Genomic DNA, 16,206 nt, shown 5'->3' on the forward strand with positions numbered 1-16,206 from the left:
ATGCCGTGGAGCAACGAAGCCTGTGCACCGCAACTACTGAGCCTGTGCTCTAGACCCGCAAGCCACAACTACTGAGCCCACGTGCCACAACTACTGAAGCCCGCGTGCCTAGAGCCTGTGCTCCACAACAAGAGAAGCCACCGCAATGAGAAGTCCGTGCACCGCAACGAAGAGTAGCCCCCGCTCACCACAACTAGAGAAAGCCCACGCACAGCAATGAAGACCTAACACAGCCAAAAATAAAATAAATAAACAAATAAATTTATTTTTTTTAAAAAAAGGATATATTAAAAAAAAGCAGGTGTAAATCTAACTATATCACTAATAACATTAAATGCGAATAGATTCAACAATCTACTTAAAAGGCAGAGATTGTCAGCCTGAATTTCAAAAAAAACATAATTCAACTATATGAGGTTTACAGGAGACACATTTAATAAATTTTACACATTTATTCAAAGATACAAACATATTGAAAGTAAAAGGAATGAAAAAGCTACATCATGCAAACAACAACCACAAGAAAACTGGACAAAGTAGACTTCAAACAGAAAATGTTACTAGAGATAATGTTATAATGATAAAAGTGTCAATTCATCAGAAAGCTATAACAATTATAAACATGTTGAGAACAACTGGACAGAAGATCAACAAGGAAACAGAAGACTTGAATAACACTATAAACCAGTTAGACCTAATAGACATCTATCGAATACTTCATCCAATAACAGAATATACATTTTCTCAAGTCGCATGGAACATTCACCAAGATAGACTATATGGTAGGCCATAAACAAACCTCAATAAATTTAAAAAGACAGAAATGATACAAAGTATATTCTCCTATCACAACAGAATACAATTAGATATAAGTAGTAGGAAAATTTGGGAAATGACACATTACTAAATAACAAATGTATCAAAGAAGAAATCAAAAGGGAAAACAGAAAATACTTTGAGATGAATGAAAATGAAGAAACAAAACAAAATTTAGGGTATGTAGGTAAAGCAGTGCTTAGAGAGAAATTTACAACTATAAATGCCTATATTAAGAATTAAGGGGCTTCCCTGGTGGCACAGTGGTTGAGAGTCTGCCTGCCAATGCAGGGGACCGGGTTTGAGCCCTGGTCTGGGAGGGTCCCACATGCCGCAAAGCAGCTGGGCCCGTGAGCCACAATTACTGAGCCTGTGCTCTAGAACCCGCGAGCCACAACTACTGAAGCCTGTGCACCTAGAGCCTGTGCTCCGCAACAAGAGAGGCCGCGATAGTGAGAGGCCCGCACACCACAATGAAGAGTGGCCCCCGCTTGCCACAACTAGGGGAAGCCCTCGCATAGAAACGAAGACCCAACACAGCCATAAATAAATTTAAAAAAAAAAAAAAAGAATTAAGACAGACAACACACCTATCCCTATCTACACAGCAGCACTATATACAATAGCCAAGACATGGAAACAACTTAAATGTCCATTGACAGATGAATGGATAAAGATGTGGTATATATATATATACAATGGAATACTACTCAGCCATAAAAAAGAATGAAATAATGCCATTTGCAGCAACACGGATGGACCTAGAGATTATCACACTAGTGAAGTAAGTTAGAAAGAGAAAGACAGACACCACATGACATCACTTATATGTGGAATCTAAAATACGACATAAATCAACTTACCTATGAAACAGACTCACAGATATAGCGAACAGACTTGTGGCTGCCAAAGGGGCTGGGGGGTGGGGGAGGGATGGATTGGGAGTTTGGGATGAGCAGATGCAAACTATTATATATAGAATGGATAAGCAACAAGGTGGTACTGTATAGCTCAGGGAACTATATTCAATATTCTGTAATAAACCATAATAGAAAATAATATGAAAAAGAATATATGTCCATGTATCAATATAACTGAATCACTCTGCTGTACAGCAGAAATTAACACAACATTGTAAATCAAATACCCTTCAATAAAATTAATTTTTTTTTAAAAAGAATTAAGACAGATATCAAATCTACAACCTAACCTTCCATCATAAGACACTGGAAAAAGCAGAGCAAACTAAAACTACAGCAACCAGAAGGAAGGAAAACGTTATTAGATCAGATCAGAGTGAAGACTAATGTAACAGAATTTTTTAAAATAGAGAAAATCAATGAAACCAAAAGCTGGTTCTCTGTAAAAAATCAACAGAATCGACATTCAGCTAGAATGACTAAGAAAAAAAGAGTGAAGACTCAAATTACTGGAATCAGAAATGAAAGAAGTAACACGATTACCAACCTTACAAACATAAAAAGTACTATCAAAAAATACAATGAGGGCTTCCCTGGTGGCGCAGTGGTTGGGAGTCTGCCTGCCAATGCGGGGGACACGGGTTCGAGCCCTGGTCTGGGAAGATCCCACATGCCGCGGAGCAACTGGGCCCGTGAGCCACAATGAGCCGGCGCGTCTGGAGCCTGTGCCCCACACAAGAGAGGCCTCGCTAGTGAGAGGCCCGCGCACCGCGATGAAGAGTGGCCCCCGCTTGCCATAACTAGAGAAAGCCCTCGCACAGAAACGAAGACCCAACACAGCCATAAATAAATAAAAAAATTAAAAAAAAAAATACAATGAGGGCTTCCCTGGTGGCGCAGTGGTTAAGAATCTGCCTGCCAATGCAGGGGACACGGGTTCGAGCCCTGGTCTGGGAAGATCCCACATGCCACGGAGCAACTAAGCCCGTGAGCCACAACGACTGAGCTTGCGCCTCTGGAGCCTGTGCTCCGCAACGAGAGGCTGCGATAGTGAGAGGCCCGCGCACCGTGATGAAGAGTAGCCCCCGCTTGCCACAACTAGAGAAAGCCCTCGCACAGAAACGAAAACCCAACGCAGCCAAAAAATAAATAAATAAAGTGAAATTCTTTAAAAAAAAAAGTAAAAAAAAAAAAAAAAAACAATGAACAGGGACTTCCCTGGTGGCACAGTGGTTAAGACTCTGAGCTCCCAATGCAGGGGGCCTGGGTTCAATCCCTGGTCAGGGAACTAGATCCCACATGCATGCCCCAACTAAGAGTTTACATGCCACAACTAAGGAGCCAGTGAGTCTCAACTAAGGAGTCTACCTGCTGCAACTAAGACATGGCGCAACTAAATAAATAAATAAATAAATAAAATATTTTTAAAATACAATGAATAACTGTATACCAACAAATTAGAGAATTCAGATTAAAGGATAGTTTCTGAGAAAAACACAAACTACTGAAATTGGTTCAGGAAGAAGTCAACAGGTACTTCCTTGGTGGCCCATTGGTTAAGACTCCACGCTTCCACTGCAAGGGGCACAAGTGTGGTCCCTGGTTGGGGAACTAAGATCCCACATGCTGTGTGGCACAGTCAGAAAAAAAAAAAAAAAAAGAAAGAAAAAAAAATAGACAATCTAAATAAACCTATAGCAAGTGAAAATTTTGAATTAGTAATCAAAAAACTACATACAAAGGAAAGCCCAGGCCCAGAGGGCTTCACTACTGAATTCCACCAAACATTTAAAGAAGATGATCATGTGAATTCTTCACAAACTCTTTCAAAAAATAGAAGAGGTATGAACAGTTCCCAACTCCTTTTTAGAAACCAGTATTATCCCGATACCAAAATCAGACAAAAACATCACTAGAAAAGAAAACTACACACCAATATCTTTTACACATATGGACACAAAAATTCTCAACAAAATACTAGCAAACTGAATCTAGCAACATATAAAAAGCATTATACACCATGATTAAGTGGGATTTATCCCAGGAACACAGGTTAGCTCAACATGGAAAAATCAATTAATGTAATACATTATATCAGTAAATTAAAAAACAAAAATTCACATGATCATCTCAGCAGGTGCAGAAAAAGTATTTGACCAATACCCTTTCATGATAAAAACCCTCAATAAACTAGGAATTAAAAGGAAACTTTGTCAACACAATAAAGGGTACCTATGAAAAAACCACAGCTAACATCATACTTAATAGTGAAAAGATGGGGAGTTTTTCTCCTAAGATTTGGAATAAGACAAGGATGTCTGCTCTTACCACTTCCATTCAACATTGTGCTGGAGGTTCTGGTCAAAGAAATTAGGCAGGAAAAAGAAATGGAAGGCATCCAGACCAGAAAAGAAGTAAAATTATCTCTACCCACAGATAACATGATCTTTTATACAGAAAGTATAAATCCACTGAACAATTATTAGAACTAATAAGTTCAGCAAGGTTGCAAGATACAAGATCAATATACAAAAATCCCTTGAAATTTTTTACACTTGCAATGAACAATCTGAAAATGAAATTAAGAAAATTTGATTCACAATAGCATCAAAAAGAATAAAATACTGGGACTCCCCTGGCGGTCCAGTGGTTAAGACTCTGCACTTCCACTGCAGGGGGTGTGGGTTCAATCCCTGGTCAGGGAACTAAGATCACACATGCCACGCTGTGTGGCTAAAAAATAAAAAAAAATTAAAAATTAAAAAAATAAAAGAATAAAATACTTAGGAATAAATTTAACAAAATAAATGTAAAATGTAACAAATGGAACCTAATTAAACTCAAAAGCTTTTGCCTAGCAAAGGAAACCATAAACAAAACAAAAAGACAACCCACAGAATGAGAGAAAATATTTGCAAATGATGCAACCGACAAGGGATTAGTCTCCAAAATTTATAAACAGCTCATGCAGCTCAATACCAAAAAAACAAAAACCCAATCAGAAAATGGGTGGAAGACCTAAAGAGACATTTCTCCAAAGAAGACATACAGATAGCCAACAGGCACATGAAAAGATGCTCAACATCATTAATTATTAGAGAAATGCACATCAAAACTACAATGAGATATCACCTCACACCAGTCAGAATGGCCATCATCAAAAAGTCGACAAACATAAATGCTGGAGAGGGTGTGGAGAAAAGGGAACCCTCCTACACTATTAGTGGGAATGTAAATTGGTAAAGCCACTATGGAGAACAGTATGGAGGTTCCTTAAAAAACTAAAAATAGAGCTACCATATGATCCAACAATCCCACTCTTGGGCATACATCCGGAGAAAAACATGGTTTGAAAGGATACATGCACCCCAGTGTTCACTGCAGCACTGTTTACAATAGCCAAGACACGGAAGCAACCTAAATGTCTATCAACAGATGAATGGATAAAGAAGATATGGTACATATATACAGTGGAATATTACTCAGCCATTAAAAAGAATGAAATAATGCCATTTGCAGCAACATGGATGGACCTGGATGTTATCATACTAAGTGAAGTAAATCAGACAGAGAAAGACAAATATCATGATATCACGTATATGCGGAATCTAAAAAAAATGGTACAATTGAACTTACTTACAAAACAGACTCACAGGCTAAGAGAAGGAACTTATGGTTACCAGGTGGAAGGGTGGTGGGGAGGGATAGACTGGGAGTTTGGGATTGACATGTACACACTGCTATATTTAAAATAAAATGCCTTCCCATGAAAAAAATGTAAAATGTATGTGCTAAAAGCTATAAAACATTGTTGAAAGAAATTAAAGATCTGAAAACATCTTATGTTCATAGATGAGCAGACTTAACATTAAGATGGCAATATTCTCCAAAGTGATTTATAGATATGCAATCCCTATCAGAATCCTAGCTGTCTTATTGGCCAAAAAACCCCCCAAAATTGATAAATCTGATCCTAAAATTCACATGGAATTGCAAGGGTCCCATAACAGCCAAAACAATCTTAAAAAAGAAGAACAAAGTTGCAGCACTCACACTTCCTGATTTCAAACTAGCTACAAAGCAATGGTAATCAAGACAGTGTGGTTCTAGAACAAGGATAGAGATACAAATCAATGGAACAGAATCAGAAGTCCATAAATAAACCATCTGATTTTCATCAAGGGTGCCAAGACCATTTAATAGGGGAAAAAAATCATCTCTCCAACAAATGGTGCTGGAACAAATGGCTACACACATGCAAAAGAATGAAGTTAATTAAATTAACTTCATTTAAATTAACTTCATTATATTAATTAAATTAACTTCACATTTAATTAAAAATTAACTCAAAAAAGATGAAAGACTTAAATGTAAGAACTAGAAGTATAAACCTCTTAAAACAAAACAGAGGGGTAAATCTTCACAACCTTGGATTTGGCAAAGGATTCTTAAATATGACACCAAAAGCATAGGCAACAAATGGAAAAAACAGATAGAATGGACTTCATCAAAATAAAAAATTTTGTGTGACAAAAGACGCCATTAAGAAAATGAAGAGACTACTTCAGAGTGAGAGAAAATACTTGCAAATATATACCTGATAAGGAATTTGTATCTAGAGTATATGAAGAATTCTTACAATTTAATAATAAAAGCCAATATAATTTAAAAATGGGCTATGGATCTGAACAGACATTTCTCTAAGGAAGATATATAAATGGCCAATAAGCACATAAAAGATCAACAATGAAGTTCAACAATCATTAGTCATCAAGGAAATGCAAATTAAACCCATAATGAGATACCACTTCACACCCATTAGGATAACCAGAATCCAAAAGTCAGATACTAACAAGTCTTGGTGAGGATGTGGAGAAATTTGTAACCCTCATACTCTGCTGGTGGGAAAGTAAAATGATGCAGACACTTTGAAAAACAGTCCGGCATTTCCTTAAAAAACTCGATATGGAGTTACCATACGACCCACAATTTCAAATCCTAGGTACATACCCAAAAGAAATAAAGACACATGTCCACAGTAAAATGTGTATACAAATGTTCACAGCAGTATTATTCATAATAGCCAAAAACTAGAAACAATCAAAATGTCCATCAACTAATGAATGGGTAAATAAAATGTGGTATACCCATAAAATGGATATTATACAGCCAAAAAAGATAAAGTACCAATACATGCTGCAACACAGATGAATCTTGAAAACAATATGTTAAGTGAGATAAATCAGTCCCAAAGGACCAGATATTGCATAATTCCACTTATATGAAATGTCCAGAGTAGGCAAATCCAGAGAAAATGAAAGTAGATTGGTGGTTGCCTAGGCCTGGAAGGGTTGGGAGGAAATGGGGAGTGACTTCTAATGAGCACAGGATTTCTTTTTGGGGTGATGAAAATGTTCTAAAATTGAATGTGGTAATGGTCGCACGACTCTGTAAATATACTAAAAACCACTGAATTGTACACTTTAAATCTGTCAATTGTATGGTATGTGAATCATTATCTTTAAAAGAGCTGTCATTAAAAAAGGCTAAACTAAGTAGATATACTTTTGCATAATAAAACTATTAAAAATGCAAGAAACTGATTATAATAAGAGTCAAGGGACTTCCCTGGAGGCGCAGTGGTTAAGAATCTGCCTGCCAAGGCAGGGGACACAGCTTCGAGCCCTGGTCCAGGAAGATCTCACATGCCGCGGAGCAACTAAGCCCATGTGCCACAACGACTAAGCCTGCAGTCTAGAGCCCGTGAGCCACAACTACTGAGCCCATGCGCCTAGAGCCCGTGCTCTGCAACAAGAGAAGCCACCGCAATGAGAAGCCCATGCACTGCAACGAAGAGTAGTGCCCGTTCACTGCAACTAGAGAAAGCCCGCGCACAGCCATGAAGACCCAACGCAGCCAAAAATAAATAAATAAATCTATTTTTTAAAAAAAGTCAATATCATGTTACTTTTGAGGTTAGAAAGAGTACTGTAAGTGGAATAGGGCACATAGAGGGTTTTCTGGGGTAGCCTGCAAAATTCTATTTTTCCATCTGGTGATGGAAGTATACATTTGTTGTGTGAGCTTTTCTTGTATCTGTGTTTTATTTTACATGTTTTAAAATGTAAAGATGTTAAAATCTAACATGTTTTAAAAACTCACTAGCAAATTTATTTCAAACTCAGTGTGAAGCCTTGCATTAGAATCCAAACTGACTATATACAAGGCATCAATTTTGGCTCTCTAGAATACAAGAGATTACACCTATCCTCAAGGAATTTATCTTTCAGCAAGAAGAATATTTTAAAAAGAGGTAGATAGAACTAGGCCATATTAAATATTAACTGGTACAAAATTTACATATAATGTACAACAGGATTTAGAGGAGGATATGATTTGGGGGCAAGGGATAGGAATAAGGGGGTACATCAGGAAAGGAATTTAAGTAAAATATCACAAACAGAGGGTAAAACTAGGAGAGATCTTACAGAGGCTACATTGATTGAGCATTTACTTTGTTTTCATTTTTCTCATTCATTAAATCATTTAATCCTCACAACAAACCTATGAAGCTGGTTCCATTATTATTTCCATTATACAGATAAAGTAACTGAGGCACAGAGGTGGTCTGCATATGGTATCAGTGATAAGTACAGTCGAAAACATACCCTGGATAGACTTTGGGTAAATTAGTTTTTCTTAGTAAACTTACTCACTTTCTTACTTTCTTAGTGTCTTACTCACTACCTGTCTTAGTGTCGTCTTATTTGAAATGGGGATAAAATACTAGCACCTTCATCAGAGGGTTGTTGTGAAAATTAGATAATTTAATGCATGTAAAGCATTTAGAACAGTTTCTAGCTTTAAAATAAGTACTTATTGATGTTAGATTTTTTAAAAAATAAATTTATTTTTTTATTTATTTACTTATTTACGGCTGCATTTGGTCTTTGTTGCTGCGCGTGGGCTTTCTCTCTAGTTACGGTGAGCGAGGGCTACTCTTCATTGCTGTGCACGGGCTTCTCATGGCGGTGGCTTCTCTTGTTGCAGAGCACGGGCTCTAGGAGTGTGGGCTTCAGTAGTTGTGGCATGCGGGCTCAGTAGTTGTGGCTCGCAGGCTCTAGAGCACAGGCTTGGTAGTTGTGGTGCACGGGCTTAGTTGCTCCGCGGCATGTTGGATCTTCCCGGACCAGGGCTTGAACCCGTGTCCCCTGTATTGGCAGGCGGATTCTTAACCACTGCACCACCAGGGAAGCCCCTATGTTAGATATTATTATAATAACAGAACAATGGTTTCTAGGAAAAGCATGTGAGAATTATCCCCACTCCCATTTCTTGTATTCAGTTGTACAACTTGGTCCCTTTGTTCTTCAAGATTCATTATTTATTAGATTGTTGTTTCCTATACTGTTTCTACTGTTTCACAATAGACTGAGACCTTTCTACTTTTTGAGGCCTCTAGAACAGTACAATTTAAAAATTATTTGCCAGTCTGCAAAGACTGTGCCATATTCAAGAAGCAGGAAATCTGGCAGATCCTGTGGTAACACTGGCAGAGTACAGTAAATGTAGAGCCTACAGGTAAGCAGAGGAGGCAACTCTGTTAAGGGTGTGGCACAGCTTAAAGCAAGCATGGATACAGCCTGAGGGGTGACTGCATAGGTCTTCTGGGGCTGGGGCCACTCAGCCCCAGAGGGCAAGCGTGGTAACGTCAATAGCAGCAGGGCAGGTGCCTAGGGTCTCTCTGCTCTATTTTGGGGTGTCCCTTTTCTAGCCCAAACCCAGGTGCAGAAGGCAGAGGGTGTCAGTAGTATGGGTGACAGATACACCAAGGGAAAAAAAGAGACGGCTAGGAAAGGCCAGGCAGGATTCCCAAATATACTTACTTTCCATAAGATGTATCTTTTAATACTAATTCTGGAGCTCTATACCAGCGTGTGGCCACATAGTCCGTATAAATGTCTCCAGGAGCTGCTAGCGTTCGTGCAAAACCAAAATCACAGAGTTTAGTAATTCCGGACTGGGATACTAAAATATTCTCAGGTTTTATATCTCGATGAATGATCTAAAAACAAACAGAAGATGCAATAGATTAAAATGAGGTTTCATTATCTAGAAAATCTCTCAACAATTACATAGAGAAAATCTAGCTAATTAAGACAGTAAAGCTATTTTCTTACCAAATGCAAATGATTAACTACACAATGCAAAAGCTAAATAGTTATATACTTTCAGTTCTTGCCCCATCCATCATCTCCAAACAAAGCCAAGAAAACAGACATAATACTGAAAAGGTAAATCACATTCCTAAAAGGAAAAGTAATTAAAAGAACTTAATGGAAAAAGTTTAACTTTCTTTTAACCCCATGTCACACTCCAAGTACTGCCCTTTCTCTCATTTCCTTCACAGCTAAACTTCTCAAAGATATTATTTTTACTCAGTCTTCACTTTGACCACTCATTCACTCCTCAAGGTAATGCAACCTGTCTTCTGCTCCCACATTCAAACTGCCCTAGCCAAAGTCATCAACAGCCTCGTTGCTACATCCAACACACACCCCTCAATACATATCTTACTTGGTATCTTAGTGTAAAAGATATCAACCACTCCTCCATTCCTGACTTCTGGGACCTAAAATTCCCCAGTCTCCTCCTATGGCAGTTCCTTTTTCTCTATCTGTCCGTAAATGTAGGGTTCTGGTCTTAGGCTTCTCTTCTCTTACATCTTGTTTGCTGCACAATCTCAACTACTTTTTTTTTTTTTTTTTTAGCACTTTCTTCACTTGGTTATGGGAACACCATATTCTTTTGGGCTTCTTCCCATCTATTGGCTGTTCCATCTCAATCTCACCTACTATTACAGCCTTAGTAACTATCCATAAACTGATGACTTCCGTATTTCTATTTCTATCTTTCCTGGTTTCCACAAGGAATGGAAGTCCACAGGGCTGAACCACACATCCCCACAAACTCAGCAAATCCAAAACTAAACGCATCATCTTTTCGCCCAAACTCATTTGTTCTCAACAGTCCTTTAGCTCAGTAAATGGAACCAACATTGATCCCATGGCTCAAGCCAGAAATCAAGGCACTTTTCTCCCTCAGGTTCCATACTCTCTCAACCTGTCTACTTCTCTCCCTAGTTCAAGTTCCCTCAGTTCTCTCATCAAAATTACTAGCTTACCAAATGGTCTCCCTGAATTCACTCTAATCCCCTCCAATCCATTGTCCACAGTGAAATCACAGTACTATTTTAAAGTCACATGTATGATTATGTCACTCCTTCAAGGATTCCCTACCCCACAGGACAAATTTGAAGCTACGTAAAATGGCTGGTAAGGCCTTATAGGATTTGGTCTCTGCTCACATTCTCAATGTCCCTTCGCTAGCCTATTGAATATTAGCTTCCCAATTTTCCAGGTTTGTGTCATCATTTTTTGCATTTGCTGATGCTGTTCTAACCGCCTAGAACACTTTGCTTGGCCAACTATTTCCTCAGGTCTCAGCTGAGATGTTTCTATTAGATGTTCCTTCTATATGTTCTCACATTATTCTGCACTTCCCCCTTCACAGCATTTGTCATGCTTTAACTGCCTATTTACTTTTTTGTCACTCCCATCAGACTGTAAGTTCCATGAGGGCAAGATGTATGTCTGTTTTGTTCAGGCTATATCTCCAGGGCCCAGTACAATGCCTAAAACAAAGAAGGCATTTAAAACCTTTATCAAATGTATTAAGCATATTCTCATCACCAGAAAAGTATCATGACACAAGTGAAAATATCTTGGTGACAGAAATCTGGGATCTTTCCTTTTTTATACAACTTGCTGCTATAAGCCTTTGGGGTTGGCTCTTGTTCTGCCTCACTCTTCCTCCTAAATGGCCAAATAATTAATTTAGGGTAATGAGTCACCTTAAAGGAGACATCTATAAAACTATATTAGTCCTTTTTACTTCTACAACTTTTACTGAGTGACTACTATATGCCAGGCACTATACCAAGATCTGAGGATATAACATGAGCAAAAATAAACATGGAAAAGCACGTTAAGATACCACTTCACACATTCTGCCTACTACACATCCATCACCCTCCTCCTCAGTGCTCTAAACATGGGGGAGAAAGATTCACTCAGCTGATGTCTTAATGTTCTCACTCGTTTTAACAACTAACACCATGACTACATGGCAGAACTCTATCCTTTAGAATCAAGCACTCTCTGAATCCCAACTTTTAAAATTCTGTGTTTTGACAACATCCTCCTTGGTCTTCCACAATCACTGAGACCTCTATAAACACAGTATTTCTTTCTATGTGTTTAGATCTTCTTTAATTTCTCTCATCAATATTTAATAGTTTTCAATGTATAGGTCTTATATATCTTTTGTCAGATTTTCTCTAAGTATTTTATATTTTTGATGCTGTTATAATGGTATTTTTAATTTCAATTTCTGATTGTTTGTTGCTAATACACAGAAATACTATTAATTTCAGTATATTGATCTTGTATCCTACAACCTTGATAAACTTACAAGTTAGTTCTCTTAACTTTGTTGAAGATTCCATAGAATTTCCTACATAGATGATCATGTCATCTGTGAATAAAAACAGTTTTACTACTCAAAAAAAAAAAAAAAAGATACCACTTCACACCCACTGGAATAGCTATGATCAAAAGACAATAACAGGAGGATGCAGAAAAACTGGAATACATTGTTGATGGGGATGTAAAATGGTACCACCACTTTGGAAAAAGTTTGGTAGTTTCTTTAAAAAGTTGAAACATAAACTAACCATGTGATGCAGTAGTATTCTTAGCTTGTCCTATTTCTATTCCTCTCTCCACAGCTCCTGGTAGCTTTGTAAACCAACAGCTCCCAAAATCATGGTGAAAACTAGCAGCCTAGCAGCCACCAGAGGGAGTAGAATAGGGTTGTATCTCCTCCAAAGCCCCATTCCCAGGTAATAGTCATTATTTGACATGTCTGGCAGATCACTGGAAAATCGCACTAGAAGTCTTGTCTTTACTGACCTAACTCAGGGCTGGCCCAAGCAATCAGCCTTCTTAGCAGCCACTATATAACATTATAGCCACCTGAGGAAGCTATAACAGGACAAACAACAAGCTGACCAAAATACTTAATTAAAAAGAAAGGCTGTTTAGAATGGATAAACAACAAGGTCCTAATGTATAGCACAGGGAACTATATTCAATATCCTGCGTGATAAACCATAATGGAAAAGAATATAAAAAAGCATGTCTCTATGTGTATAACTGCGTCACTTTGCTGCACAGCAGAGATTGCCACAACATTGTAAATCTACTATACTTCAATTAAAAAAAAAAAGAAAGGCTGCAGTTGAAAGGTATTATAGTACAAAGTTTAAGAGCACAAATTGTGGTGAGACTAACAGGTTCAAATCCCCACTTTACCCCTTGATATTGTGAGAGTGGGGCAAGATTCATAAACATGGCTTCCTCATCTATAAATGGGGGTGAAATAAATATATATTTCCAAGTGTGGTTTTTTTTTTTTTTTTTTTTTTTTTTTTTAAAGAGCTCCTGACTTTATTTATTTATTTATTTGGCTGTTTTTGGGTCTTCGTTTCTGTGCGAGGGCTTTCTCTAGTTGTGGCAAGCGGGGGCCACTCTTCATCGCGGTGCGCGGGCCTCTCACTATCGCGGCCTCTCTTGTTGTGGAGCACAGGCTCCAGACGCGCAGGCTCAGTAGTTGTGGCTCACGGGCCTAGTTGCTCCGCGGCATGTGGGATCCTCCCAGACCAGGGCTCGAACCTGTGTCACCTGCATCGGCAGGCAGATTCTCAACCACTGCGCCACCAGGGAAGCCCCCTTAGTGTGGTTTTGAAGAATATGCCATTACGTATGCCTTAATATATGTAAAACACTGAAAACATTTAAAATAGTGCCTCATGTGTGCTAACTGCCACAAAAATGTTGATTACTATTATGATTCTTCTGTAAAAAAGAATTGAAGACATTCTCTGCATTCTGACATGGTATGACCTCCAAGATATAATGTTAAGTTAAAACAAAATATGCGTGTAAAACAAGAGAAAAGAAAGAAAGAAAGAAAGGCTGGGAGTGAGATGTCCATAAAGGGTTTGAAAAGTTCCAACATATTCCTGAGAATCATGAAGGGTACATGCACAGCTGTGCACACACCCAGGAAAGACCTGAGATTGTCCCTAAGCTCTCAAGACTGGCGGACTTTAAGGTTCTACACAAGCAGGAAGGTAAGGCTAAGGCAGAGTTGTAAACTGCCTGCCTGAACATTGAAGACATGGCCCAACACAGAGAAAGAGCCCTCAGTAAATATGGCTGAGAGATTTATTGGTTTCAAGAATTGAAGGAAATTTCTGTCCAAACCTTAGCTGACCACTAAACTAACTGAGCAGAGATTTTAGTGGTCACACATGACAAAGAATTCAGACTTCACAGAATTAGTTCAGCAAAGTAACTAAACAAATAGCAACAACTACAAACCCTGAGAGATGGGAAATTCTGACTTCCAGAGTTACCACATATTATTTTAAATGTCCAGTTTTCAACAAAAAATTACAAATGTCCAAAAAAAATCCCCCCAAATAGGTGTGCAAAGAAACAAATATGGCCATGCACAGGAAAAAAAGAAAAGCAGTCAATAAGAAGCTTTCCCTGAAGAAGCCCAAACATTGAAGCCACTAGACAAAGACTGTAATTGGCTATTTTAAATATGTTCAAGGTTAAAGGAAACCATGTCTAAAGAACTAAAGAAAAGTATGAACACGTCTCACCAAATAAAGGATATCAATAAAGAGAAAGAAATGATTTTTTAAAAAACCACTATCGAGAGGGCAAAAAGGCAATCCACAAAATGGGAGAAAATATTTGCAAATCATGTATCTGATAAGGATCTAGTATCCAAAATACAGAAAACACAACTCGACAATAGAAAGACAAATAACCCAATTTAAACATGGGCAAAGGACTTGAAGAGACATTTCTTCAAAGAAGATATACAAATATAAACTTGCCTATTCTGGACTTTTCATTTAAATGGAATTTATACTTACGTCTTTTGCATTTTGACTTTTTTCACTCAACATAATGTTCTCAAGGTTCACTCATTTTGTAGCACGTATCAGTACTTCATTCCTTTTTGAGGTTGAATAAATCCGACTGTAGGGTTGTACCCCATTTTGTTTATCCATTCGTCAGCTAATATACATTTGAGCTGTTTCCACTTTTTGGCTACTTTGAATAATGCTGTTATGAACATTCCTGGGCAGGTTTCTATTTGAACATATGTTATCAGTTCTCTTGGGTAGATACCTAGGAGTAAATGTGCTGGGTCATATGGTAATTCTATGTTTAACTTTTTGAGGAACTGCCAAGCTGTTTTCCATAGCAGCTGCACCATTTTACATTACCACCAGCAGTGTATGAGGGTTCCAATTTCTCTACTTCCTTGCCAGCATTCATTCTTGTCTGTTTTTTAAATTACAGCTAGACTACTGGGTGTGAAATGGTATCTCATTGTGATTTTGATATGCATTACCATAACGACTCAGGATATTGAGCATCATTTCATGTGCTATCAGCCATTTTTATATCTTCTTTGGAGAAATGTCTATTGAGTCCTTTGCCCATTTTTAAATTGGGTTGTCTTTTTATGCTGAATTGTATTTTATATTTTATAGTATCCTGGATACTAGTTGCTTATCAGATATGTGATTTGCAAATATTTTCTCCCATTGTGTGAACTGTCTTTTTACTTTCTTGATAGTGTCCTCTGATGCACAAAGTTTTTAATTTTGATGAAGTCCAATTTGTCTTTTTCTTTGATTGCTTTTGATGCATTAATACATGATCACACAGATTTACACCTATGTTTTCTTCTGAGTTTTCTAGTTTTAGCTCTTATGTTTAGGTTTTTGATCCATTTCAACTTAATTTTTGTATATGGTGTGAACTATCAGACTTTGGATTCAGTGAGTTTAATTCTCCTTTATTTTGCAGTGAAATGCTCCAAAACTACACAGAACTCCATATTACAATGATTTATAATAACTCTGCTCCATGTGCTTGAATATTTTTGTTTAATTTTTTTTTTTTTTTTTTTTTCCGCTGCACCATGCAGCTTGTGGCATCTTAGTTCCCTGACCAGGAATTGAACCCTGGCCTTTGGCAGTGAAAGAGAGTTCTAACCACTGGACCACCAGGGAATTCCCCTTGAATTTTTTTGACTATTGATTCATTTTCTTTGTTAGTTTTAAGATCATTTATATTTTTTTCCATTTTGATTCCATTAAGGCATTTTTGTTTGTTTTAGTGAACTATCGTTGACTTACAATATTGTGTTAGTTTCAGATGTACAGCAAAGTGATTCAGTTACATACTTTTTTTTCCACACTATTTTCCATTATAGGTTACTACAAGTTATTGAATATAGTTCCCTGTGCTATACA

The 16,206-nt window shown here is 37.7% G+C and overlaps 1 protein-coding gene across 8 annotated transcripts in view; it reads right to left on the bottom strand.

Moving 5' to 3' along the window:
* CDKL3 (cyclin dependent kinase like 3) overlaps positions 1-16,206 on the bottom strand; it is a 51,230-nt gene that overhangs the window by 25,688 nt on the left and 9,336 nt on the right. For all 8 annotated transcript variants that reach the window (XR_005019211.1, XM_036845937.1, XM_036845936.1 and 5 more), the window contains exon 4: positions 9,623-9,801. Coding sequence is in view for 7 of the 8 variants with exons in the window: in XM_036845937.1 (XP_036701832.1) it covers positions 9,623-9,801 (179 nt within the window). In the remaining variant the exon portion in view is untranslated. The remainder of the gene's footprint in view (positions 1-9,622; positions 9,802-16,206) is intronic.

The sequence above is a fragment of the Balaenoptera musculus genome, chromosome 3 (assembly GCF_009873245.2).
Source record: "Balaenoptera musculus isolate JJ_BM4_2016_0621 chromosome 3, mBalMus1.pri.v3, whole genome shotgun sequence".
Lineage (NCBI taxonomy): Eukaryota > Metazoa > Chordata > Mammalia > Artiodactyla > Balaenopteridae > Balaenoptera > Balaenoptera musculus.